At 42.3% G+C, this 25,094-nt stretch overlaps 2 protein-coding genes across 10 annotated transcripts in view; one reads left to right on the top strand and one right to left on the bottom strand.

The window, feature by feature from the left end:
- PGCKA1 (PDCD10 and GCKIII kinases associated 1) overlaps positions 1–14,826 on the top strand; it is a 67,291-nt gene extending 52,465 nt beyond the window's left edge. For 5 of the 9 annotated variants that reach the window (XM_048848613.2, XM_048848619.2, XM_048848611.2 and 2 more), the window contains one exon: positions 11,522–14,826. In XM_048848613.2, coding sequence (XP_048704570.2) covers positions 11,522–12,521 — 1,000 coding nt within the window. In that variant the 3' untranslated portion in view covers positions 12,522–14,826. Of the gene's footprint in view, positions 1–9,148; positions 9,203–11,521 lie in introns of all 9 variants that reach the window. The other 4 variants (XM_048848615.2, XM_075127977.1, XM_048848614.2 and 1 more) reach the window with 1 other exon arrangement.
- The window catches only part of RELL1 (RELT like 1), a 60,601-nt gene continuing 42,679 nt past the window's right edge, over positions 7,173–25,094 (bottom strand). The window contains exon 7 of the mRNA XM_048848627.2: positions 7,173–9,184. The gene's annotated coding sequence lies outside the window, so the exon portion shown is untranslated. The remainder of the gene's footprint in view (positions 9,185–25,094) is intronic.

Below are 25,094 nucleotides of genomic sequence, written 5' to 3'. Positions count from 1 at the left end.
TGGGCGACGGGATGGATCACTTGATGATTACCTGTTCTGCTCATTCTCTCTGTGGCACCTGGCATTGGCCACTGTTGGAAGACAGGATACTGGGCTAGATGGACCTTTGGTCTGACCCAGTATGGCCATTCTTATGTTCTAAAATGTTTTGGGTTTTTGACAAAAAGAACAAAGACAGGTTTTAGGTTTTCCCCCTTCGCACTACCTTTTGTCCTCACTGATGAAAGGGTAAAAGAATAGAGGCGGTGAGGAACCAAAAACATAAAAATGAAAGGGGTGGTTTTGGGGTTTTTTTTTAAGTTTTCAATTTTTCATCAAAAAAACCAAGACAACATTTTGACCAAAATAAAAAATTTCCATGCAAATTTTCATTTCCGTTAAAAAGATATGTTCATTCAAATAATAGTTTTGACAAGAAAAATCAATGTAAAGAATAAGATTAAACTGCCACCTCAGTGCAAATACACTGTTGGCACTTTTGCTTTTAGCCCTGGTGACACTGGAATTCAAAATCATGAAAGATTCCAAAAGAAAAGAATGCAAAGGACATGGGGGAGGGGGAAGAATCACAGGAAAATATTTCATAAGTGTTCTGAACATTCTGGAATTAAATGTATAGGGCCAGATGGAGTTGTACCCATTTATGCCAACTGAAGATCTGGCTTATAGTGCTGGTGTCAATGTCTAACTAGGTGTGGGGTATGAACTACTCTTATCCATTTGTGGCCCCTTCATTTCAGGTTTGCAGCACAATACCCGAACAATGAAAGGAAGTTTGTTCTGCCACTAACTGAGCTGTACCTGTTCTGTGAATAAGAAACTACAGGCTCTAGGGATAATCGCATACCTTTCACAAGCACTAAAATAAATAATGCTAAGGAATAAATATATACACTGTATTTAGTCTAAAGATCAAGCATCAAAGTGAACTTTTTGAAAAACTGAATGTTAATTTTGCAAATAGTTCATCTAAATTACAAATAAAATTGTTTAAATATTTCAGATTTTGTTGCAAATAGAAGTTATTGTCCATTCAGCTAGCTCACTTCCAGGAAATTGTTAAATATTATCATTGGATATAAAGCATTTTAACAGTATTAATCATGATGAGGATGATGATGAGTATGATGAATGGAACACCAGAATAGATAAGGATTTAAAATGGAAAGTGAATGATCTCATCTTGATGATAAACGTCACAAAGAAATTATTGAAGTACACAGCAATAGCATAGAAAGCACATGCCACCGTTATAAATACATTTCCTATAGGCAATATTTTTCTTATGGTGATTTACAGAGTTTTTACTCCTCATTAGAAGCGTCTACTGTCAACAGCTGGAACATGGGCAGTCATGTCTAGTGGTTGGAGCTGGAGTTGGTAGCCAGGAATAGGAGCCCAAGGTCAGAACCAAAATCAGAACCGAAATACGAAGTCAGGAATCAGAGCTGAGGGTCAGAGTCAAGTTCCTACAGTGAAACAAGGCTGTGGCCAAGGGAGGGGCAGGGTGTGGGCAAATACTTTGAGCAGCCACCAAATTGCTGCTGCTGCTGGGCCTAGGAACTGTTCTGCTTACTCTTGCCACCAGTTGGGTGGTGTAGCCCAGCAGGCAGCCTACTACAAGCCAGTTGTGCTGACACTGTTGTCCAGACACTGGATCTGCTGCAGGCCCTGATTCCTGACCATACTCCCCATGAAAGGGCACCTCCTAGGGGCCTGGTTTCGCTGGGTTCTTCTCGTAGAGTTCTCACAATAGGTCCAGGGCATGCATATTCTCTACCAGTTCCCAGACCATTCGTCCAGAATGTAGCCTTCCAAGTCCACCAGGTCCTAGAGTCTTCCCCTAACTTGCCGAGAGCAGAGGATTTGGTGGAACAAGTACCCCTCCTATCCATGGACTATTATGGGTGGCGGTGACGGATTGGAGCCATTTGGGTATGGATTCTCAGTGTAGGACCTTAAAAGTTAAATGTGAAAGACAGGGTGGATCTTCAAGGACTTGGGCAGTTGTAACTAGAAAGCCACTGAAGAAATATAATCTTGAAGGGGCCCAGGTATCAATAATCCAGTTTGGCTTTGGGCAGAGAGCAACACCTTGTCCCCTACAGGCAGATTTGGGACAGCTCAACATTCTTGGTCCACGTGGTGCCTAAAGGCTTCTTTGGGAGACTGCAAGTGTTCCTTATTCTCCCAATGCACATGGGAGGCAAAATCCACAGTGGCCAGCACTGGGGAACTTATGGGTAAGTCTGGGTGGAAGAAGAGCTAAGAGTCATAGTTTGCAAAGAATGGGATATATTGGGTCAAGGCATGGTTCACATTGTTATATGCCAATTTGGCGTAGCACAGGGTGACCCAGTCATCCTGGGGGTAACTCAGAACACAGTGAAGAGACTTCTTCAAGATTTGATTGACTCTGTTTGCCCATTAGTCTGCAGGTGATAAGTGGATGAGAGAAGGGATTTGACGCCAATGAGTCCGAGAAATATTCTCCAGACTCGGGAGATGAACTGAGGTTCCCAGTCTAATACAATGCTTGTCCATAACCCTTGGTAGCGGTTGACATTTTCCAGGAAGAGCTAAGCTGTCTCCCATGCAGTGGGAACAATACAGTATGGGCTGAAGTGCACCATCTTTGCTAGGAAGTTGATGGCAAGCAGGATTACCACGTGTCCCTGAGTGTGTGGCAGTTCTAAACTGAAGTCTATTGATATAGTAGACCAAGGCAGTGGAGGCATGAACAGAGGATGGAGGAGACCTAGGGATTTTGATTGTGTATCCTTGGTATGGGCACAGAGGTCACAGAACCTTATATAATTCTTAATGTAAATTGGTAGGCCTGGCCACCAGAAATTCCTCTAGACCAGATTCCAAAGTCTTATATTAGCCTGCAAGTGGTAAATTGTGGCACAGTTTCAATACCAGAAGCCTAGGTTCTCCCCCCGCCCCCAGAACATAAATACAACCCTTACAACAGAGAAGGCCTTTCTGAAATCAGAACTTGGAATCAAGTCAGATACCCACATCATTCATGGTCTAGTAGATCTGGGTCACAAAGAGGTCAGCAGGGAGCAGATGGAGGATTTCAGACCCTGCCAACTGTCCTCTTGACAAAGTGGGAAACCTTGAGCACAGTGGCAGAGGGCTCTTTGCCAGGTTCAATATATTCGTCTTTGCAGGATAGATCACCCACCATCCCATTTCTCATCCCTGGACGATAGGTAACTGTAAAGTCAAAGCGAGCAAAGAAGAGAGATCAGCAGATCTGGTGCTGGTTAAGGCATCTAGCAGTCCATAGGACCTCCAGGTTCTTGTGGTAAACACGACTTGGACTGGGAATCAAGCCCCTTCTAGGAGGTGGCGCCACTCTGAAAACCGCCTTTATAGCCAATAGCTAAACATCACATATTTTTTCCACTGGGTTAGTTTCCAAAATTAAAAGGCAAAGGGGTGGAGTTGGTTGCATGGGCCTTCATGTTAAGACTGTACCCCACATACAGCAAACTTAGAGGCATCAGCCTTAACTGTAAATGGATTAGTGGTATCTGGGTCAATCAGGATGGGTGCAAGGTGAATGTCGATCAAAGGTCAACTGAGCTTCTGTGTACCAGACAAACTAGGCTCTCTTTTCAAGGAGTGCCATAAATCACTTGATGATTACCTGTTCTGTTCATTCTCTCTGTGGCGAATTGGTGAACCCCAGAAATCGCTGCACCCTGCATTCATCCTTGAGTGCAGTCCAGCTGAATATTACCGATCTGGGTCAGACAGGGATTCTAACTGTGCCAGTTCACCTTTAATGTCATCATTTAGGCTGAGCTGGAAATGATAATGCTGGGTGGTACTGTTCCACTCGGCATTTACTACAAAGTACCGGAACCCCATGGCATAGCTAGCAACTGTGGCATCCCTGCAGCAACACCTGAAGTGTGACTTTTGCCATACGCTCGTGACATGGATCATTGATGATCACCTCCATAGCCTGAACAAAGTCCTCGAACTGTCCCAGAAGCGGGCTTGATTCTTCCAGGAGCAGAGAAACCCAAGCCAGGGGCTCCCCACTAAGCAGGCTGATAATCAATCCCAGGCTTGGTCAGTGAGTACAATGTAGCAGAAATAGGAGCAGATACAGATTTAGGAATCCACAAAATTGCCATGACCACCATCAAACTTGCCAGGTGTGGGAGCTTGGGTTGGAGCTGAAAGCGTGGCAGAACAGCATTCTGCACCTGCAGGGTGGCAACCTGGGCCTGCAAGGTCCATAGGGACCCCACTCTCTGTCGGAGAGATAAATGGCCTTTGTAGGGTCCATGCTCACCATATCAGCTCCAGTTCCCTGTTCTGGGGCTGCTCAAAATTGTCAGTGACTGAGACACGGACTGAGAGTTGTACCTAGTGGCTGGAGCCGGAGTCAGCCATCAGGAACCAGAGCTAAGGGTCAAAAGCAGAGTCAGAGGCCAGATGCCAGCGCTGAGGGTCAGAGCCAAAGTCGTAAGTCATGAATCAGAGCTTAGGGTCAGAGCCAGGTTACGTGGAGTGAGGCAAGTCTGGGTCCAAGGCAACAGAAGGGCTGAGACCGAGGAAGCCGAAGGGATGGAAAAAGGCAGGAGCAGGGCTGGGATGAGGCAGGTGCAAGAGCTATCACAGCTGTGGGTGAATGCTTTGAGCACCCACCAAACTGCTGCTGCTGGCCTTAAGAGCTGATCTGCTGACTCTTCCCACCAATCAGTCTGTGTAGTCAATCAGGCAGCCTACTACAGGCCAGTTGCACTCATTAGGTTGCCCTGAGGCTGGCTCTGCTGCAGGCCCGGATTCCTATATCTTCCTCTATCAGCTGCACTGTTCTGTATGTAATGTAGGATAATAAATTGTGGGGGATTACAGGGATACTGCAAGTATGATGACAGTGTAGGGGACCCAATCATAGAATCACAGAATATCAGGGTTGGAAGGGACCTCAGGAGGTCATCTAGTCCAACCCCCTGCTCAAAGCAGGACCAATCCCCAACTAAATCACCCCCGCCAGGGCTGTGTCAAGCCTGACCTTAAAAATATCTAAGGAAGGAGATTCCACCACCTCTCTAGGTAACGCATTCCAGTGTTTCACCACCCTCCTAGTGAAAAAGTTTTTCCTAATATCCAACCTAAACCTCCCCCACTGCAACTTGAGACCATTGCTCCTTGTTCTGTCATCAGCTACCACTGAGAACAATCTAGATCCATCCTCTTTGGAACCCCCTTTCAGGTAGTTGAAAGCAGCTATCAAATCCCCCCTCATTCTTCTCTTCCGCAGACTGAACAATCCCAGTTCCCTCAGCCTTGCCTCATAACTCATGTGTTCCAGTCCCCTAATCATTTTTGTTGCCCTCCGCTGGACTCTTTCCAATTTTTCTACATTCTTCTTGTAGTGTGGGGCCCAAAACTGGACACAGTACTCCAGATGAGGCCTCACCAATTTCGAATAGAGGGGAATAATCACATCCCTCAATCTGCTGGCAATGCCCCTGCATATACATCCCAAAATGCCATTGGCCTTCTTGGCAACAAGGGCACACTGCTGACTCATATCCAGCTTCTCATCCACTGTAACCCCTAGGTCCTTTTCTGCAGAACTGCTGCCGAGCCATTCGATCCCTAGTCTGTAGCGGTGCACCAATATATTTGACCAATATATGCACACATTTCACACTGCTAGCTACAGCCCTACCCGCTGGTTTTAGTCAAGTACAACAGACCAAGGGAGCATGCACATGCAACATTATTGAGTGCTATGTAATTATATAAGATTGAAGGGTATATTCTCCCCCCATTCCACACGTGGAGCTCTGCTTTTGACACTAAGACAGCCTTGGCCTTGCCAGTGAGAGTTCTATGCTGAGATCTGTAATTATTTTAGCAACAGCACATTCCTATTCTTAGCATATTGTGATTCCATCATCTTTTAGGTTCAGCTGTTCACAAACACCTCAGAATGTGAAGTCTTATCCTGCAAAGGGCTAAGCATCTCCTGAGTGTCCTCCACTGAGAATGGAATCAATGAGAATTGAGGATGTTCAGAATTTCACAGAAGGCGCTCAAGGGGGATTTTCAAGAGAGCACAGCATTGATCCAACTCTGTTCCAACTGAAGTCAAAGATAAAACTCCCTTTGATTCCAACAGGAGCAGAGTTTGGCCAGTGCTGAGCTCTTTTGAAAATTTCACACACTGTGCTTTGCAAGTTTAGGCTCTGAGTCATGCCTTCTTAATCTGACATATTTTATGGGTTCACTCATGGTTCACTAGTATGGAAATATTTAAGAGTCAGACTTTGCAAGAAAACGTCACAAAAGGCAAATCTAAAATGTCTCTAATTAAAAATAGAACAACATATAAAGATACAACAGGTTTCCTCCTACACTTGTTCTCAGACACCACATTCTACCCAATATTCACTTTGTGTCCCTTTCTGTGATTTCACTTCTCTCTGCCTTTTTTTACTCTGCTTCCCCCTAAGCTTTGAAGAGCCTTCTCCTTCATTTCCGACAGCCCTCCTATATCTCTGTATGGAAATCTCTTCTGAAAACATAGTTGTGCACTTAGGCTATGGCTGTCTGCTCCAAACCTCTTTCTTTAATAGTCTGCATAGTATTCATTTGATTCAAATTGTAACTTGCTTTGGATGGGAATCTATCAAAACTGTGTGTGCTGTAAAACATCGACACATCTATGGCACTTTTTAGTAAGATAAGCATTGAAATTTTCATAGCAAGATGTCTAATACTAATAGGACTAAAACATATGTTTCATTGTATACAACTATATTACTTCACAACATTATTTTGTAATCCTGGTTCTGAAACTTGCTGTAAACCTAGAAAAAATAAAACCTGAAACATTGACATTTTACAGGTTTCAGAGTAGCAGCCGTGTTAGTCTGTATTCGCAAAAAGAAAAAGAGTACTTGTGGCACCTTAGAGATTAACCAATTTATTTGAGCATAAGCTTTCGTGAGCTACAGCTCACTTCATCGGAATGCATCCAATGAAGTGAGCTGTAGCTCACGAAAGCTTATGCTCAAATAAATTGGTTAATCTCTAAGGTGCCACAAGTACTCTTTTTCTTATTGACATTTTAAAATCCTGTATTTCTAATTCAATGCTGAGAATTATTTACAAAAGAATGCAGTACAAAATACTTCCCATAAACATTAGTTTATTCATACAAGAGGACAAATACAAGTGTTTGTAACTATCAGCTTGTAAAACCTAGGAGTAAATGCAGAGACAATTCAAATACTCACGCTAGTGTAAAATCATGGAAAGTACTCTTATAGAAATAACAGAAGTAATCTGCATTTATATCATCTTTCTACAGAATGTCTCAGGCTGCTTTACAACTAAAGCAAACAAAAGTTATCAGCACTTAGTATTGTTAAAAGCCACTGCTGAGATATTTTTATGGAACAAGATGTTAACAGAATACAGGATATGAATTACTGATATCAACACTCAATGAGAAACTCAATATAAAAATGGTTAAACCTAGAGAGAGTCTGGACCAAGGTCCCTCAAGAAAGCTAGCTGCAGTGACAGAGCTCAGGACTTGTCTACACACACAGAGGTGTAATGGTTTAACTGAAGGTGTGATTTTAAACCAATTTAATTAACCAATGACAAATGCAGCGAGGACACTTATTTCAGTTTACCAGACTTCTTATGGTTTAGTTTAAGTCGATTAAGAACAGGTTTAAGCTAAATCAAAACAAGACACTCAAATGAAAATCAGTGTGTCCATATTGGGACTTACTAAACTGAATCAGTTTAACATTACACCTTAAGCTAAACCAGTGCAACTTTCTTTTGTAGACAAGTCCTCAGAAAATTGTTAAAGGGGACATACTGGGTTAAGCACAGCTCTAATGGACACTCAGTGTCTAGTCAAACCTGTCTGAATTCCTTTATATTGCAGAACAGGTCAGTGCCGAGACTCGCCTCTACACAGCCAAAGACTAGTGACATTGGGATAAGGGATCTCCCTGGTGAAAGGAACAGGTGATGATGGAAGTGATAGTGTCCTGAAAGCAAGGAGACAGCAACCAAGGAACAAAGAGATGGGAATTCATTGCTGCTGCTGGAATGGATCATAGGGGTCCATCACAATCAGTTCACAATTTAGCGGAGCCCTATATGCTGCCCTAACCTGCACTGGGGACAGGACTGGGGACTTGCAAATTTCTGCAAGTGGATAAACAGGATTTTTGTAAATAAATTAAATCAATGGCACTAGCAAATACCATGATCCAGTGTCACCAATTTCTCTCCTAATGGGAAATTGATCTGCTATTGCTGGGCAAAGGGGTAACAGGTTCTGTCAGGTTCAGTTGTCAAGAGAAACTGGGCATCCTGACTAGTAATGGATAGAAATTCCATTATTGCAAAATGGGTAACATAAGAACGGCCTTACTGGGTCAGACCAAAGGTCCATCTAGCCCAGTATCCCGTCTTCCGACAGTGGCCAGTGCCAGGTGCCCCAGAGGGAATGAACAGAACAGGTATTCATCAAGTGATCCATCCCCTATCACTCATTCCCAGCTTCTGGCAAACAGAAGCTTACAAAGAGCCCTGGCTCCATTGACACAAGTAGAAATGGACCCAAGCCATAAAACTGAGAATCAGATTTTCCCAAATTTCTGGGATGTTCAGATCTGGGTTTTGGCTTTCAGCGAATCTCTAAACACAAGATTTCCACTGGGACAAACCAACATGTTGATTCCAATCATAATAAAGGGTTGGGCTATTAGTGGGATTTGAAGGCATCTGGCACCCCACAGGAGAAGCTCTGCCTGATTTGTTGTTATCTGTTGTGAGATGCTACATACAAAAAGAAAGCTACTTACAACAGTTTGTTATTTCTAGTCAAACTGCAAGGGAAGAATTTATTCTGGTGACATAGTGGTAACACTGAAAAAGTTCATTCTGTACAAGAGCTGTTACCAGTTCCCACAGCATTCCCCATTGCTAAGCACTGGGAATCTCTCTCCAACCAGCAGCACCTTTCAGAACTGGAGACTCATGTTCAGTGCAACCACCATTTATTCATTTAATATTTGCATGAAATAATTCATCCCTCATTTTTCTTTTCCCTTGCCTTCTCTCTCTCTCTTTTCAGATGTTAACAACGAGTAATCCAGATGGGGTGCAGGTGCTGTAAAATGATAAAAAGGTACAGAAGAAATGGTGCTTGGAATCAGAATAAAATAAAAGCTTGTTAAAAACAAATCCATTCTCACCTGCATTCATCCTTTAAGTTAAGGATATTTACCATGTTGCAAATAATCGAGGAATTTACAGTTTAGATCAATTAAGCCACTTTGGAGCCCAAAAATGCTGATTTCCTGTAAACTTCATGTTGGTTTATTTTAATTGAGTTTCATCTGTGTAGCTGCTAGCCCACAGAAGCTATGTGGCAACGGAGGCAAATTCTCACTGTAGCGTTTTCCCACCTGAGTGGCAAGAAGCAAGACTAGTTCAGTGGGTGACGGAAGCTGTAGGATCCATCACCTTCTAAACACTGGAAATGTGCTGTAAATCTGCAGGTAGGGCAGAGACAGCTCCATGAAATCCCTTACCTTACATCCCTGCTTCCATTGTAGACTTTACAATAACTGGCTTTGGGCAGGTCACATAGTAAAGGGCTTTCAATTTAGACAGCCTGCCATCCCAAGCTTCTCAATGCTCCACTCAGCCTTATGTGGATGCCATCCCCATCACCACGTACTCCTGGGGTAATGCCACTGCACATGTGCAGAATTTAGGTCCCCTGCAGGTTTCTGTACTTCCCTGCAGAAAAATATGACTTTCTGACGGGGAAGCAAGGGGAAGCCACAAGTGCGGTCATGTGACCCTCCCCAGAAGTATGTTTTGGGTACCCGGGGAGCCAGCAAAGGGGTAAATCACTGTGCGGCAGAGGGCGGGACTGGGAAAGACCCGGCCCCCTACCCTACACCAGGATCAGCTGCTAGTCCTGGCTGGGCTGGGGAGGACGAGACTTCCTCTTCCCCAGCACGGCATCCAGGGCTGGGTCAGACTCACCCACAAATTTCTCCCCCCAGCCGCAGGAAGCTCTGCAAACTCTCTCTCTCTCTCTCCCATCCACCCAACCCCTGTGCACCCAGACTCCCTCATACCCAGATCCTCCCACCGATCCTCACCCACCCCGCACTCGGAATCCCCCCGATGAGCCCCACTCCCCCTGCACCTGGACCACCCCGACAAGCCATCCTTACCTGGATCCCAAATCAGCCGCACCTGGATCCCCACCCCACTGAGCACCACTCCCCCAACATCTGGACCCTGCATAGAGTTCCCCACACCCAGAGCCCCCCCCACCGAGCTCTATCCCCCCACATTCAGACCCCTCCGCTGAGCCCCAATCACCTTCACCTGGACCCCCCTGCAGAGTCCCAATACCGTTCCACCCAGAACCCTCCAACAAGCCCCTGTGCATCCAGATCCCCCCGCAGCTGAATCCCCCACTGAACCTCCCACACCCAGATTGCCCCACACAGAAGCCTCTCAATCCACATCTGGAGCCCCACATACTAAGCCCCTCCACACTTGGATCCTGCCTTGCTGAGCCTGCCTGCACACACCTGTTGCACCTGGCACGGAGGGGCAGGGCCCTGGGGTGTTTCTGGGGCAGGTCCGGTCCTTGTGCTGTGTCAGGGATGGGTGCAGCCTCACCGCTGAGTTCGTGTTTGGGGTGGAGGGAGCTGCACAGTAATCACTCACCTCCGTGCAGGCAGTGGCCTGTGCTCCCCAATATTATGCTGGAACCTCCACATTTATTTGAGAAATAAAATTTGCAGAATTTTAAAATACTGCGTGCAGAATTTTTAATTTTTTGGCATAGAATGCCCTCAGGAGTAACCATGGTGAGTGAGGGAAATGGGGAAGGAAACTGAAACTACCAGAGAAGATAAAGAGGGGAGGGGCATAGTGAAGAAACAAGAACACCTGTGTCAGAGCAATAAAAAAAAAAAACAAATGGAAAAGGGGCAGGGGGGTACAAAAATGAATGGAAAAAATAAAAAGAGGGGAAACAGAAGGGAGATGTGAGAGAGAAAATGTTCAGAGGAAAGGAAAAAAGATGATGACAGCTGGGTCAGGACATGATCACAGGGAACACGTTCAGGGTGCCCACCTGCAAATCGAGCCCCCTGGGGATAAAGGTTGGGAACAACTGTGTTGTTATAAGGTGGAAGGACTTCTTGTCCTGTGGCTGTGACATACCTAGTGAGGCATTCCATGGCCTCTCTGTCCCCTTGTGGAGCCTCTGACCTGGAGCCTCATTGTTCTGTAGCATTCAGTCTCTTGAGCAAATGACGACAACTAAGTATATGCTTTTTACATTTAGTACACAATACTGTAGGTTGAGCATAGTTGCGCTAGTTGTTTAATCTCAACACATCAGACTTGGGTGTAAGCAGTTTTCAGTTTCTAACAGAGAAAATATTAACTGGTAAAATTCTCTTTTCCCCAGCTATATCTTTGATCCAGAAGATGTACAATCCTCGAGATACCCCAATGAAGTAAACAGTTACAAACCAGACGGCAATAAATTCAAAGGCGATCAGAACAATGAAACTCCAGTGCATAAAAATGAACTGCAAAATGATGAGTTAAAGAGAACAGAAAATAAAAACAGGTTCAATAACACAAAAGAGGCCTTCTGGAACCACAAAGGAACTGCTCTTCACGAGGAAGGACTAGGAAACTGCATTGAAAAGTTTGACAATGCTCACAGTGGTGTCAATTCCTGTAGTGGTACGCATCCCTTTCCTAATCACAACACAAACCGAATCAAAGAAACCGTCAGACATGGAAATTCCAGCCAGTCAGCAAGTTCTTCTTTAGCCAACAGGACAAGAGACCTCTGCACCAATGGACTCTCTTTACCAAATGAATCTGGCAAAGACTGTGACCCAGAAACAGGCAATCACAAGAAGCCAGACTCAGAAGAGCCAGAACATTCTCGAGATGAGAACTCGCAGTCTGCAGGAGAAAACAGCTCTCTCACAGAAAGTGCAATACTGGAGACCCAAAACGATGCCATCCAATTACCAGACCTGGATTACCTCCCACGTGATAGCCAAACCAGAAACTATAATGCTCCTGAAAAGGACAGTTTTTCAGACAATTACACACATTCAGACCAAAATGCAGCGTCTATAGTGATAAATAAGGGTGAGGACCCTGGCCTAAGCCTGCCTTTGCGCATGAAGGAAAATTATGATTCAGTGGAGAAAGCTCTTAAAACTGAGTCTGTAAATATATGCGTCAAAGAGGACATGCCTGATGGTCTTACATCTGAGGGCCTCATAACAGAAGCACAAGAGGAAAAGCACATTAACCATAAAGAAATTAATGCAAAAATTGAAGAGGAGGAGGAGGAGGAGGAGGACGCAGAGGTGGCAGAAGCTCTTGCAGCGCTGGAAGCTGCAACCGCGGGGGAAGATTACGAAGAGGATGAGGAGAATTAGATGGAGATTTCTTTCTAACACATTCATAGTAAACTTAGTTCTGGAGCTGTGTGACACACTAATGAATGCATGTGTTGTACAGAACAGACAATTATTGTATAAAGCACAAAAACAGGAGCTGGGACTAGAACTCTGATCATTTAGCTGCTAAAACACAGTCCTTTACCACCTGAACTGAAGAAGAACTCCCTTGGCTTCTGGTAGTAATAGGGCCCATATCGTTCCCATAGGCCACAAACAAGAGCGTAGCATCACTCACACAAAGCCAGCATGTAACAATATAGTTCACGTGAAGGTTTTCTTCAGTTGACTCAAGGGCTTTCACACACCTCAAGTTTCATGTTCAAATGAATCTCAAAGCACGGCTACAAAAACCAGAGTTTCCCCATTTCTGGTATAAGCCATACAAAACCACAGAATTGAATCATTTCAGTGTAAAAATATACAACTGACCCTAGGTTCAAAAACCTTTCAGCAAACTGTGACTAAGAAATTAGCAGAGCTGTGAGATGCAGTCACAGTGAAACCCATGTGAAACTTGCCTGGTTTCATGCTTTGCAAGAAACTAGAATCACAATCTCTTGACTCACCAATTGTTTACAAACGGATTTTGCCTCAGCCTCCCAGAAGAAGCAAAACCCATTTGTTTAAAAAACACCCACAACCCAGGGAGGGCTAAATTCATCCTGCTGTAACTGGACTACAGTCCCTAGACTTACAGCAGGGAGACAGCTGTCCCCAAATCAAGTACCTACTACACTTTAGAACTTTTGAATCTCTACTTTCAGAAATGTTTACCCTTTCTGGATAATTTCATATTTTTAGTTTTCAGTTAGTACGTTAAACTTCCTCTTGTACAATTTCCGGTTGAAAGCCTAGGAGATATGGAAAATAAACACTTCATGTTTAAAGTCACCAAATGTTGGATGCTGTCGAATGGCTGAGATAGAAAATGTGGTCCAAGTTTTATATTGTGAATTGATGGCTCCTGAATTGATTATAAACTGTTAATAAAATAATTGTTTAAAAATTTAGAGAACCATTATCTGTTGACTTTTATACTTTGTTAGGTTTCTAAATTATGCAACAGTTGCTAAGAAATAAACCTTCAAAGAAACTTAATATAAAACCCATCCTCAATTAATGTGTGTGAAAATTACCGATTGTTATGTCACCTTTGCCTGTGCAATATATGCTACTTGCCTCCAGTCTATATGCCAACAGTCTATTCAAGTGAGGAAATGATTGTAGTACAATGCCATTGTAATCCTGCTAATTTTAGTCAAAGGATCAGAATTCTGAAGGTAGAGCTCATATCTGATCTATACTAAGGCCTTTAATCTTAGTCTTTACTTAGACCTGGAGTATACTTACAAGTTAGGTCAACATAGTTACTTTGATCAGGGGTGTGAGAAAACCAAACCCCTAACCGACCTAGCTACGCTTACCTAACTCCCAGCAAAGATGCAGCTATGTTGACGGAATGATGCTTCCGTTGACCTAGCTGCCATGACACGGTGTGGCGTTGTTTCCACACTGTTGGAAAAACCCCTTCCATCCATCTATGCTGAGTCTACACAATGAGATTATGCCAGCATAGCTAGAGTGACATGGCTATGCCAGCACAGTCGCCAATGCATAGACATATCCTTAGTTTTTCCCAAATAGGTACTACAGTATGAAACCCATATTTCTGCTTCCCAAAACACTACACATATTCCTGCTAATAGTGGTTTAAATTACTATTGCTTCAAGAAAACCAAACATGACTGAAAATGAAATAGTTGGCACATTGTATTGTCAAAATAAAAAAAGCTCCATGTGTTCTTAATACAGAACATTAGTCTCAAAAGACTGTCCCTTTCCTCTGCCTCCCCGGCAGTGGCTGCATTTCAGTGAGAAGTGAACTTCTTGTATGTGTTTAGTCTGTAAAGTGCCTGGGTGAAAAGCACTGTCAGAGATATTTCTGTGAAACTGAGACATGTTAAATGATAATATTTAGTAAGGCAAAGTTATACTTACTAAATCTTTTCATATGTGATTTTATATATATACATATATATTTACTGTATTACTGAATTCCACTTGTAGACAATTTGTACATTATAGATAAACCAGTCATACTAGGAAATTGCATATATGCCTTTATATTGTGAAACTACATTTTATGGAAATGTAAAATCTGAATATTCTTCAGTTGATATTTCTCATACTGCAGCTGGTTAGTAGAAAAGAACTCATCTGTTCAACAGGCTTATTAGAAAACTAAATGAAGGAACAATATGTTCTGCATAAAATATAAAAATCAGACTATACTAAGTTGTGCACCATAATTCTGCTGTATAAAATCAAAAGGACATGTTCTAGTGTGTAACAGACTATGCTACTTGGGGTATATTGTACTGTATTCTTTTTCTCCTTGCTGATACAGTATGTAGGCAGCACTGCGAGGAGACAGTTTCTCACACAGACAAATAATGAAAGGAAGTATTCTTTGCATACTTGGACTGCCCATCTGCATACAACAATTTCAAGGCAACTTAAAGCACTGGATTTCCACTTGTTGGATTTAGTCAGTTAATAATTTGGGCGTGATTTGGGGGTAATGGAGTTCATTTCAGTGTTCAAACTAAGCTCCCCCCTTAGTTTAATAGCCTTATTTGCACAGTAATTTGATAATTAATGACCCAGGCCCACTTCATTAAAAAAATGGACATTCCATTGACATGGACCCTAAAGTTGTTTCACACTTGTCATTTTTGGCCTGATCCAAAGCCACTGAACGGAAGTTTTTGACTGACTTTGGATCAGATTCCTTATGAACAGCTGCTTTTTGTTTCTAACTTCGCTGTTAACATGGTACATAAATGAAGAGCGGAAAGGAGTATAAACAGTTTACTGGAGTGCCAAAAAAAAAAAAAAAGAGAGAGAGAGAAGCTAGTGGGTCTTTAGGTAATTCAAAAAATACATACACAGACCAAGTATCTTATATAAATATGGAACATTTAGAGGTTGTATACCAGGGCTCTTTTCCAAGCAACTTTTTTTCTCACTTACTAGGATTTGTTCTCCATTTAAACACTCCCTGTTTCTCCAAATTATTTAACGTGTTTAAGAAGCATAAGTGTAGGCAACAGCAGCCACAGTAGCCCTAATTCGGAACCCTTAGGAATTTTCTGTGACCCTTATTTGCATGTATTTGAACTCTAGGTTCTCCTGTAGAGTTCACCTTGACCAGCTAAAACATGTTAAAATACCACTTGCCCTCTCTGTGCTAGGATTTTAAAACATCTTACTTCAAACTTGTTAGCCAACGTATTTTAAAATACACCTTTTGCCCTAGTACAGACATACCTTTGTAATCCATGCCTGCTTGGTGTGGCACTCTGTCCCCAGGTTACACCTTTGAAAGCAAATCTACTCAGGTCAAGAACAGAGGCCTTGAATCCTGATTTCTTGTGAACTCAAAGCTCCCACTGACTTCAGAGAGAGTTCTGATCAGATAGGGAAATGCAAGATAAGTCCACGTGCTCAGTTTGTAGAAAAGAAAAGCACTCTATGTTTTTCTTCCTTATAAAGCATGTGGAGATTAACAAATTAACACAAAAAATGGAGACCTGGAGTCTGCATGCTGCAACTTGCAAGGAACAGAGTTGGCAGGGAATAGGTTGGAAAATGGAGATGAACGAGCTACATGGAAAGGCTCCCCTGCAAGCTGCCCTATTGTTACCACCACCCCACACATCCACCACCAGCCATAGCAGCACAGGAGGACCAGTAGTTGCTCTGCCAATTGGTTTATTGCCACCAATGGGCTCTTCCGCCATGAGTCAGAGCATTGAATGAGATCAGTCACAGTTTTATAGAGGATCATGCCATGTAGTATTGCTCCTCTTCCCAACCCCTAGCATCATAATTCGTGGGAACTGAGGGCAGCCTCCCACTTAGCCACTCTCACACTCTGCAGGGTCGTACTGTGATTTTATGGGTAGATTTGCTCTCGCTGTCACCCATACCACTGAGCAGCTAAAGCAGCATATGAGCCAATGTTACGGCCCCTTTCACTGACTACAAATAATAGTTATTAATTAATAACAACCCATGTCAAAAGGGAAGAGAAGCAGCTTACCTCTGAAATAACCCTGAACTTCCCCTTGTTCCCACAGAAGCACAAATTCTGTATGTTTTCCCCTATAAGTTTTCAATAACTGTGTAATCAGCAAGCCTTTTTCAGCCCTTTAAAATGCAGTCATGTAGAAATGCAAATACTATCAACCTTTACAGTCCATTTTATTTTTGCATAAAACCTCTTAGTCCAGCCATTAGTGGGAATAAAATTTACTACCCTGGGAAAGCAGAGGACGTAAGCAATGCTCTTGGAAATTTGAGCGTAAGCTGCATGCACAAAACTACACCTTTTAAGAGCCCCTCTCCTCCCTTTGTAGCGGTTAAAAAAATCCCCAAACACACATCAGAAGCAGCTACATAATAAAGAGGAGAACTACAAGTAATGTAAATACCATTTATGCTCCCTCTATTCAGAGGGATCAGTTTTAAGCAGAACTCTAAAAGTTGCAGTCTTCCATTGCTAGCTTTCATGTCAGTGTGAGCGAGCCTCTTGTCCACCTGTGTGCTAATAGGAATAGACACTTTATGCGTTTCAATGTGGCCTAATGTAAAATCAAACATACAGGAACAAGAATGCAGACCATAATTACAGGAAGGCAGACTCTATCCTGGGAAGCTATGATTCTGAAAGAGACTTGAGGGATGGTGTGGAGGGAAAAATCGGATGAAAATGAGCTCCCTGGGTAACTCCAAAGGTTAATGCAATCCTTGGATGTATAAATAGAGGAATACTGAATTGGAGTAGGGAAGTTATATTACCTCCGCATTAAAGGGAAAGTTATGGGGTCACTTGATCACAGTCTATAAGTATATACATGGGAACAAAAATGTGATAATAGAGAACTCTTCAATCTAGCAGACAAATGTATAACAAGATCCAATAGTTCAAATACACAAATCAGACTGGAAATAAGGCATACATTTTTAACTGAGGGTAATTAACCACTGGAACAAGTTATCAAGGCTTTTGGTGGATTCTCCATCACTGGAAATTTTAAAGCCAAGATCGGATGTTTTTGTAAAAGATATGCTGCAGGTGGATTGATTTAAATCACAGTGATTAAATCACAGATTTAAATAATAATTTAAATCAGCAAGCAAGAAACCTTGATTTAAATCATTGACTTTTCCTTAAGAAAATAACTAAAAAGTAAGATTGATTCTCATTGCTTGATAATTCTTTTGCTAGCCAGGAGACACCTATGCACATTGATTTAGGCAATTAGGTAGTTTAACATACTTTGATTGAGATTCTTAATTTTACATTTGTATTATGTTATAAAATGGTGAATGATGGGTTTCTTATCTGCTAAAGGATGATTAATTTTTTGTGATTTGTGTCAATCTGCACTTGAATGGAAACTGGAATTCAATGTAACATGTTCTTTTGTGCACTCAAATTATTTTTATATGTTAATTATCTTAAATGTGCAGAATATATAAGAAAAAAGTCTGTTTATCAAAACATGTTTTGCATTTAAAACCAATTGATTTATTAAACAAAGGGAGTATTGTCTGTAGTTAGTGAACTGAAATGATTGTTTCTGGTTACTGTGTGCGTCAAGATTTTAGAACTAGCAGATCATCCTCTCACAACTCATGTTTATTAGAGCTAGTCAGGAATTTTCCATTAGAACAATTTTCCAGTAGAAAATGTCCTTTTCATAATGTTGAAGAATTCATGGGAAAAATTTTATTTTTCCCATCAGGAAAATCAAAATAATAGCTCCCCAGCTGCCTGCCTGAAAGATCCTGAGTATTTCTTTCTGCCTATGGTGAGAAAGTGATAAGGCAAGAAGCTAGGTAGCCAAAACATTCATGTTGGCTCCCCGAAACAAAATTGTACTTGAAATCCTTTCCTGTGAAAAATGTCACATTTTTGACTTTTCATCCCAATTGGGATGACATTTTTTAAAAACCACAATTTTTCCCTCAGGAAGGGATTTCTGTTTTCTGCACATCTCTAGTTTTTTTTTTATTCAGAGATTGAATGAGAAAAAACAAACTTTCCTGCTATTTCCGCTCCCATTCAGTTTCTCAACTCTGAATGAGCTAGTCATTGAATGGAACTAGCTGGACAATGTATTTAATCTAAAAAATTGATTTCAATAAATAATACAGTTTTTAAATTCTTTTCTTTTCTTTTCAATATCAGATTTTGATCCACCCTGATAGGCTCTAATTGGAACATAAATTAATTCAGGGATGTCCTATGGCCTGCATTATGCAAGAAGTCTGCCTAGATCACAATGGTCCCCTTTTGGGGAACCTACAGTTCCTATTGCAATTAAATACAGCTGCAATGGTGCTGAGTACTTGCACATCTAGTGCTCAGCACTTATAAAAATCAATATTGTATAACAGAACAAATATGAGAGAACTCGGACAGTGAGCAAACAAATTACACCATAGTCCTCATGTGACTCTTTTTTTTGCTTCCTGATAGGAAGTAAGCTTGTATTTCTTGAAAGTCTCCTTTCCTCCCACTGCTTGTAGAATAAAGGGTCATGTCAACGGACAATATGGAGAACTGAAGAATTACTGTAAAGTACGGCAAGAATCTATGCTAGGTTCAGGGTTGTTGTTGTTTTATAATCATTACGAATCAGAAGAGGAGATAAAGAGCAAAACTGTGCAAGCTCTGCAGGGCTTGGTTCATGCTCATGAACTGAACAACACAGTGCAGTTTACAAGAGTTTGACAACAACCTCACCTCTTCAGATTCACTCAGAGAACTGTGTCTCATGAACTCAAAGATCCAAGGGAATAAACCATCTGCAGAGGGGGTAAGGAGAGTGCATGATAGCTACCCACAGATATTGGAAAGGTGTAACTACTGAAAAGGAAGAGGAATTTAGGGTGACAAAAGGTGATATGAGTATATGGGATGAAATTCGGAAAGAAAAAAAAAATAGGCTAAGCATCTGGAAAAACCTAAACTGTTAAATGTATTAAAAGCCCTAAAAGATATACTATAGGGAGCACTCCTTAATTGGCATTTGGCATGGGACTAGACTGTTGCTGGTAACCTACATATTAGGTCTTTTCCATCTCTACTCTCTAAGAACCTATGAATAAAGACTGGATAACATCATAGTTCTCATTTGGGGAATTTCTCCCCCCTAAGCCAGGAGGTGATAATAAAACTACCAGAAAGTGGTGCTAACCTGAGAAATGCATAGGTGTGTAGGAGAAAGGGGCTGGATTGACAACACTAGGATATTGAAATTCTCTACCCATAACACAAAACCACTGTGGTCTATACCGCTTTACAAGCTCCCTCGTTCTGCCTGTCCCTGACCTAGAAGGACCATCTCCAAGACTGAGGCCTTGTCTACACTGCCACTTTACAGCGCTGCAACTTTCTCGCTCAGAGGTGTAAAAAAACACCCCCCTGAGCGCTGCAAGTTTCAGCGCTGTAAAGTGGCAGCGTAGACAGTGCACCAGCACTGGTAGCTACACCCCTCGCGGAGGGGGGTTTTCTTCCAGTGCGGGGTGTGCTCTCTCCCAGCGCTGGTGCCCTGACTACACTGCCAGGGCAGCGCTTTAACGTTGCTAGTGAAGACATACCCTGAGAGGATATTACACTTAAGAATCTTTAATCTAACACAATGTGGTTGAAGCAGTGACACTTGAAGGTTAACAATCTAATAATAAATTGCATGTTTTGTCAAAACAATACCACTGGCTGTTTGGGTTCTAGTTAATTTTTACTGACAAAATCCCCTACTTGTGCAGATATGTTTAGGTACGAAACAAAAAGATAACATTACTGCCCAACTAGGTTGGCTGGTTTTGCATTTAGGATAAGATGTTCATGTGACAAACATCCAGTCTGTGTGAGTCAAAAAAAGGACTGTACTAAAAACAAACCTAAATGATCATAACAAAAACAAAGCTAACAAAAGCTGTTGCATGAAAATCTTTAAAAATCATGGTCATAATATAGACACTGGATTTGTGACTCATTACAACAATCACCTACTAACTAACCTACTCCTTTATCCCATGACTGCAGAGGTGTTAACTGCCCACTGCACCTTGAATGGTCTCACAACATTTTTGCTAAAAATTCTATTCCACCTTGTATTTAGCTGTGACACTGAGTATCTTTCCTAAACCTGAGGAAGCGCTGCAAGATCGAAAGCTCATCTCTCTCACCAACAGAAACTGGTCCAATAAAAAGAAAAGGAGTACTAGTGGCACCTTAGAGACTAACCAATTTATTTGAGCATAAGCTTTCGTGACTACAGCTCACTTCATCGGATGCAATAAAAGATATTACCTCACGCACCTTGTTCCAGACACACATGTTAATACTGTAGCCTACAAAGGTAGGTAACTAATACACAATCAATAGACCAGGCAACAAAACTACTGAATAAAACTAGAGTTTTGACATGAGGGACATGGAGCCTGTTGTTTTTCTTTGTGTTGTTTATTTTAAAAGAAGGAGGGCTGGGGAGCGGTTGTATGTTTTTGTTGCTTGTTTGTTTTAATACCTAACAAGTTAAATTAGGATTACGTTGGCATTACAAAAAGTTTGTTTGAATAATCAGCAAATATTGCTACAGCTCCCTCTGCTGTCTGCACATATAGATTTCAGACCTATCTGTGCCGAACCTGCTCATTTAACACAGGTAAAAATATTTAAAGTTTCTAGAATATAATAGGTATATTTATTTCAAAAAGAGAGGCAGGAGAAAACACTATATTTGTATTTTTTATTTATTTGGTTTTCATCTATTGCCATGTTTTGTTGCCATTAATGGTTTTAAAGCATTTTTATGGCAAATCAAAATACTGATGTCCAGTCGTACTTTGTGAGGTTCTGTCTGTGCCTTTGTGACATTTGCTATTTACATCATGACCACACAGTGAATGTTCTAATAGTTTGTCATGACAAAACACTAGCAAAACTGAATTCTCTACTCAGATATTTCTGTTACGCTCATCCCCATGTTATCTAAGTAACTTGAAGCAATAAGAATGGGACTGGAAAAAACAAACAGCAGTCTTTGCTGAAGCCCCACCCACTGTTGAAAAAAACAGACCCTTTGATTCTGTCACCCAACACCAATTGCTTGATAGACCCTCCATACATACAACTGATGCAGACAACCCTGTGCAGTGCAAGCAACATTGATGCAGATCCCCACACACTGCAGATCATAACCACAACTGATACACACTATGCAACAATGCGCCTCCCCCCACTTTCACCCACAAACATACTAACACACTCACCAGCCCCCACACTGTTATTCACACAGACTGGTCTCCTCTCCCTGACACGCACAAGCCCTCCCAGTGACATACCCGTCCCCACCAGACCCATCACAATTGCATTATCTCCTCCACCCCCTCAGGTCTGAGGGGACCACAGCTCTCCACACTGGCTGCTCTGAGCTTGTGCTCCCCAGCCCTGTGCTTGCAGGAGGGAGCAGTAGCTATTCCGGGTGCTGAGGAACATGAGCACATGTGTTGGATCACATTAAAGAAGTTCTGTATTAAAATCACAAATGAGTTTGATTCCCCAGAGTTTAAATTCCAGGGTATTACTAATTAAGAGGTCTCTTGGTTTTTGGTACTGTTTCTCTCCCTCTATGTGTGAAACTTGCAAGCTGCTAATTGTGTTAGTACATTCTAAGACAGAGTCTATTCTCAAAGCAATTCACAGAGAGAGAGAGACTCAAAGCAATACTCTAACAACAGAAACAGCACCCAGAGACTCCCCACCCTTTTGTTGTATTAACAATTGTGATTAAAATAGAGATAGAGGATGTATGTGGATGGATGCTTGGTGTGGATAATAACTGAATGATCAGGGAGGTGCCAGCCTAAGAATCCAGTGTCCATCGGCTGAAGAAGGCGTCAAGTGGAAATAACCAGAGGACCCCCCGGAGGGCAGACTGGAATCCACCCAACAGCCTCAAGAACGGGAGAACCAAAGAACAAGATAACATCTTGGAGCCCTCAGGAATGTGCTATCTGCTGATTGATTCAGCAACAGCATGATGAAGCAATTTCCATAGACTGGCATAGGAAGAAATTCCTATAAAAATAGACTCTAAAAAGTGAGAACTTTGGGGTCTGATTCTGCAAACCAACTTCCAGGAGCATCAGATGAGCATCTGACAAGGCCCTGCTCCCTCCTCATGTCCAGGCCACCTGGCCAGTGGCTTGGCATGAGCAACTCTAAGGCTGGTAACTATGATAACAACCTTGCAGAACCTGTGTGTGTGTGTGTGTGTGTGTTTGTATGAATGAATGTGTGAATAAATATGAGATTGAATGGAATGTTATAACTAGAACTAACTGCTTTCTATGATTCTTTCTGTATTCACAATAAATGTGGTATTTTGCCTTTTTCCCTTTAACAAGATCCTGCTGGTTTTTATTTTATTGGTACAACACATGGAGCCGCTCTGATCAGCCAGGGGAGTTGAAGGGAAGGAGACACAGAAGTGCCGGTATGGGGGTGTGGCACTGTTTCTGAGCCCTGGTTTCCATACTAAACAGTTAGTGATAAACAAGACCTTATTTTACTCTTCCTCATCAAAATAATCTAAGTGCACTGTAGCTATAATTAGATTGCATATTTTAATATGTAACAAAATTAATAAATTCTAAATAAACATCATAATGAATTGAATGAACTCAAAACAGTCATAACCTTGCCCAAAGTTAGACAACATTCACTTATATTTGACTGATTTCTGATTTATTTCCCCACCATATTTGCTATCCCTGGGTATTCCATCTACCCCAATGCCCCTGCCTGGTAGTTGTTATTAGCATTGTTAAGCCATCAGTCACTGTTTTATACATTTCTATAAATTCAAACAAGCACTTTTAAGAAATTGAATCAGGTTCTCTTCCACTCTTACATCTGCACTAGTAGCAATGGTGGATCAGGCCTAGATTACACAGTGGTACTGTGCCTTCACTTGCACACCCACCACGACTGGAGCTATTTTAGTCATAGTGCAAATGGGGACGATTTCCCAATAATTACTACCGTACGCAAGGCTTCCCTAAGCCAGTTACTTCCTACAAGTGGTGGTTAGGTGGTTATTTGTAAAAGCAGCATTGTTAGGGCCATTTTGCATCTCTACCTTACTTGTACCTCTAAGGAGACCTACTAAAATAAATGAGTTTTACTCCTCTCATTTGAAGAATTGCTGTGTCCAGTACAGACATAGCACTACCTCTGCCGCTGCTGGATACTCAGCACCTTCAGCCAGATTCACCGACACAGAAGAAACAAGCGTAGGAGGAACAAGAAATACAGAGATTTGGGAAAGGGGGAAAATTAAAGGGGGGGGGCAATATCTAAAGAGAAAAACAAACAAAATGAGGGCTTGTGTACATACAAAAATTGTACTACTTGAAGCCTTTAACTAGTCAAGTACAGTTAAACCCTGAAGACTGAAAATCTACAACAAAACATGCAGAACATAAAGGAGCAGTGCCAAAGGGACTGAGACAAATGAGGGAAGATCTCACCCACTATAGTACTTGGGTCCTAGTTCCATCATCCTTACTCAGGCAAAATTCATTCTGAAGTAAATGCAAACTGTGCAGAAAGAAACCTAAATCCAGCTGCAACAAATCAAATTTAATCTGCCGGTCCAGTGAGATGAGCAAAACATTGTGATAGGTAACAATTCTGTATTTTATCATGGGGCACTACCATTCCAGTATACTGAAGACAAGAGAGAATAAACTGAAAAGCATGAGGGGGAGACATTCAATCAGTTAAGCATCCAGGAGATTAATTGGCTAAAACTTCTCCTGTGTACCTACTGCTCTTTGCAACTCCCACAGCCTGACTCCACCTTCCTTCCCTCCTTCCGCTGCCCTCCCCACCTCACCCTACCCTACTATGTGGCCCCAATCCACCCCCCAGGCATGCTCCTGCAACCCTAGCCCCCCCTCCGGCTCCAGCCTAAAAGGGAGGGCTCCCCAGGCTCCTACCTCCACTAACTCCCCCTTCCTCACACTGGGGTGGTGGCTGCTGCTGGCCTGCGATGGAAGGACGGCTCCACCTACTCCAGAGACTCTGCCCTACTCAGTGCATGCAAGGGCACCCTGCAGCCAATGGGAGCAGCTAATGCTGCCACTTCTGAGCACAGTGATCTCTAGCGGCGGAAGGAGGAACTGCGGCAGACAAAATTACTGAGCTGCCTGTGGGCGTTTGTGTAATACCTAGTAACCCCTACCTTTCCTGCAAGGAGCAGGAGGTAATGGACGCTAGGGGCATGGGAGCAGCTGCTGCTGCTAGACGCAGGGTTTGATTAAGTATCACACCCACCTTGAGAGAGCACAGAGGGGAAGGCAGACCGAAAACCATGATTTATCCCTTTTAAAGTCTCACTGCTTGCAGGCTAATCTCCACATTTTTGCAATCCTGTCGCTACAATGGATATTGGGAGTACACGC

This window comes from Caretta caretta, chromosome 4, assembly GCF_965140235.1.
Source record: "Caretta caretta isolate rCarCar2 chromosome 4, rCarCar1.hap1, whole genome shotgun sequence".
Lineage (NCBI taxonomy): Eukaryota > Metazoa > Chordata > Testudines > Cheloniidae > Caretta > Caretta caretta.
This window is presented reverse-complemented; position numbering and strand designations above follow the sequence as displayed.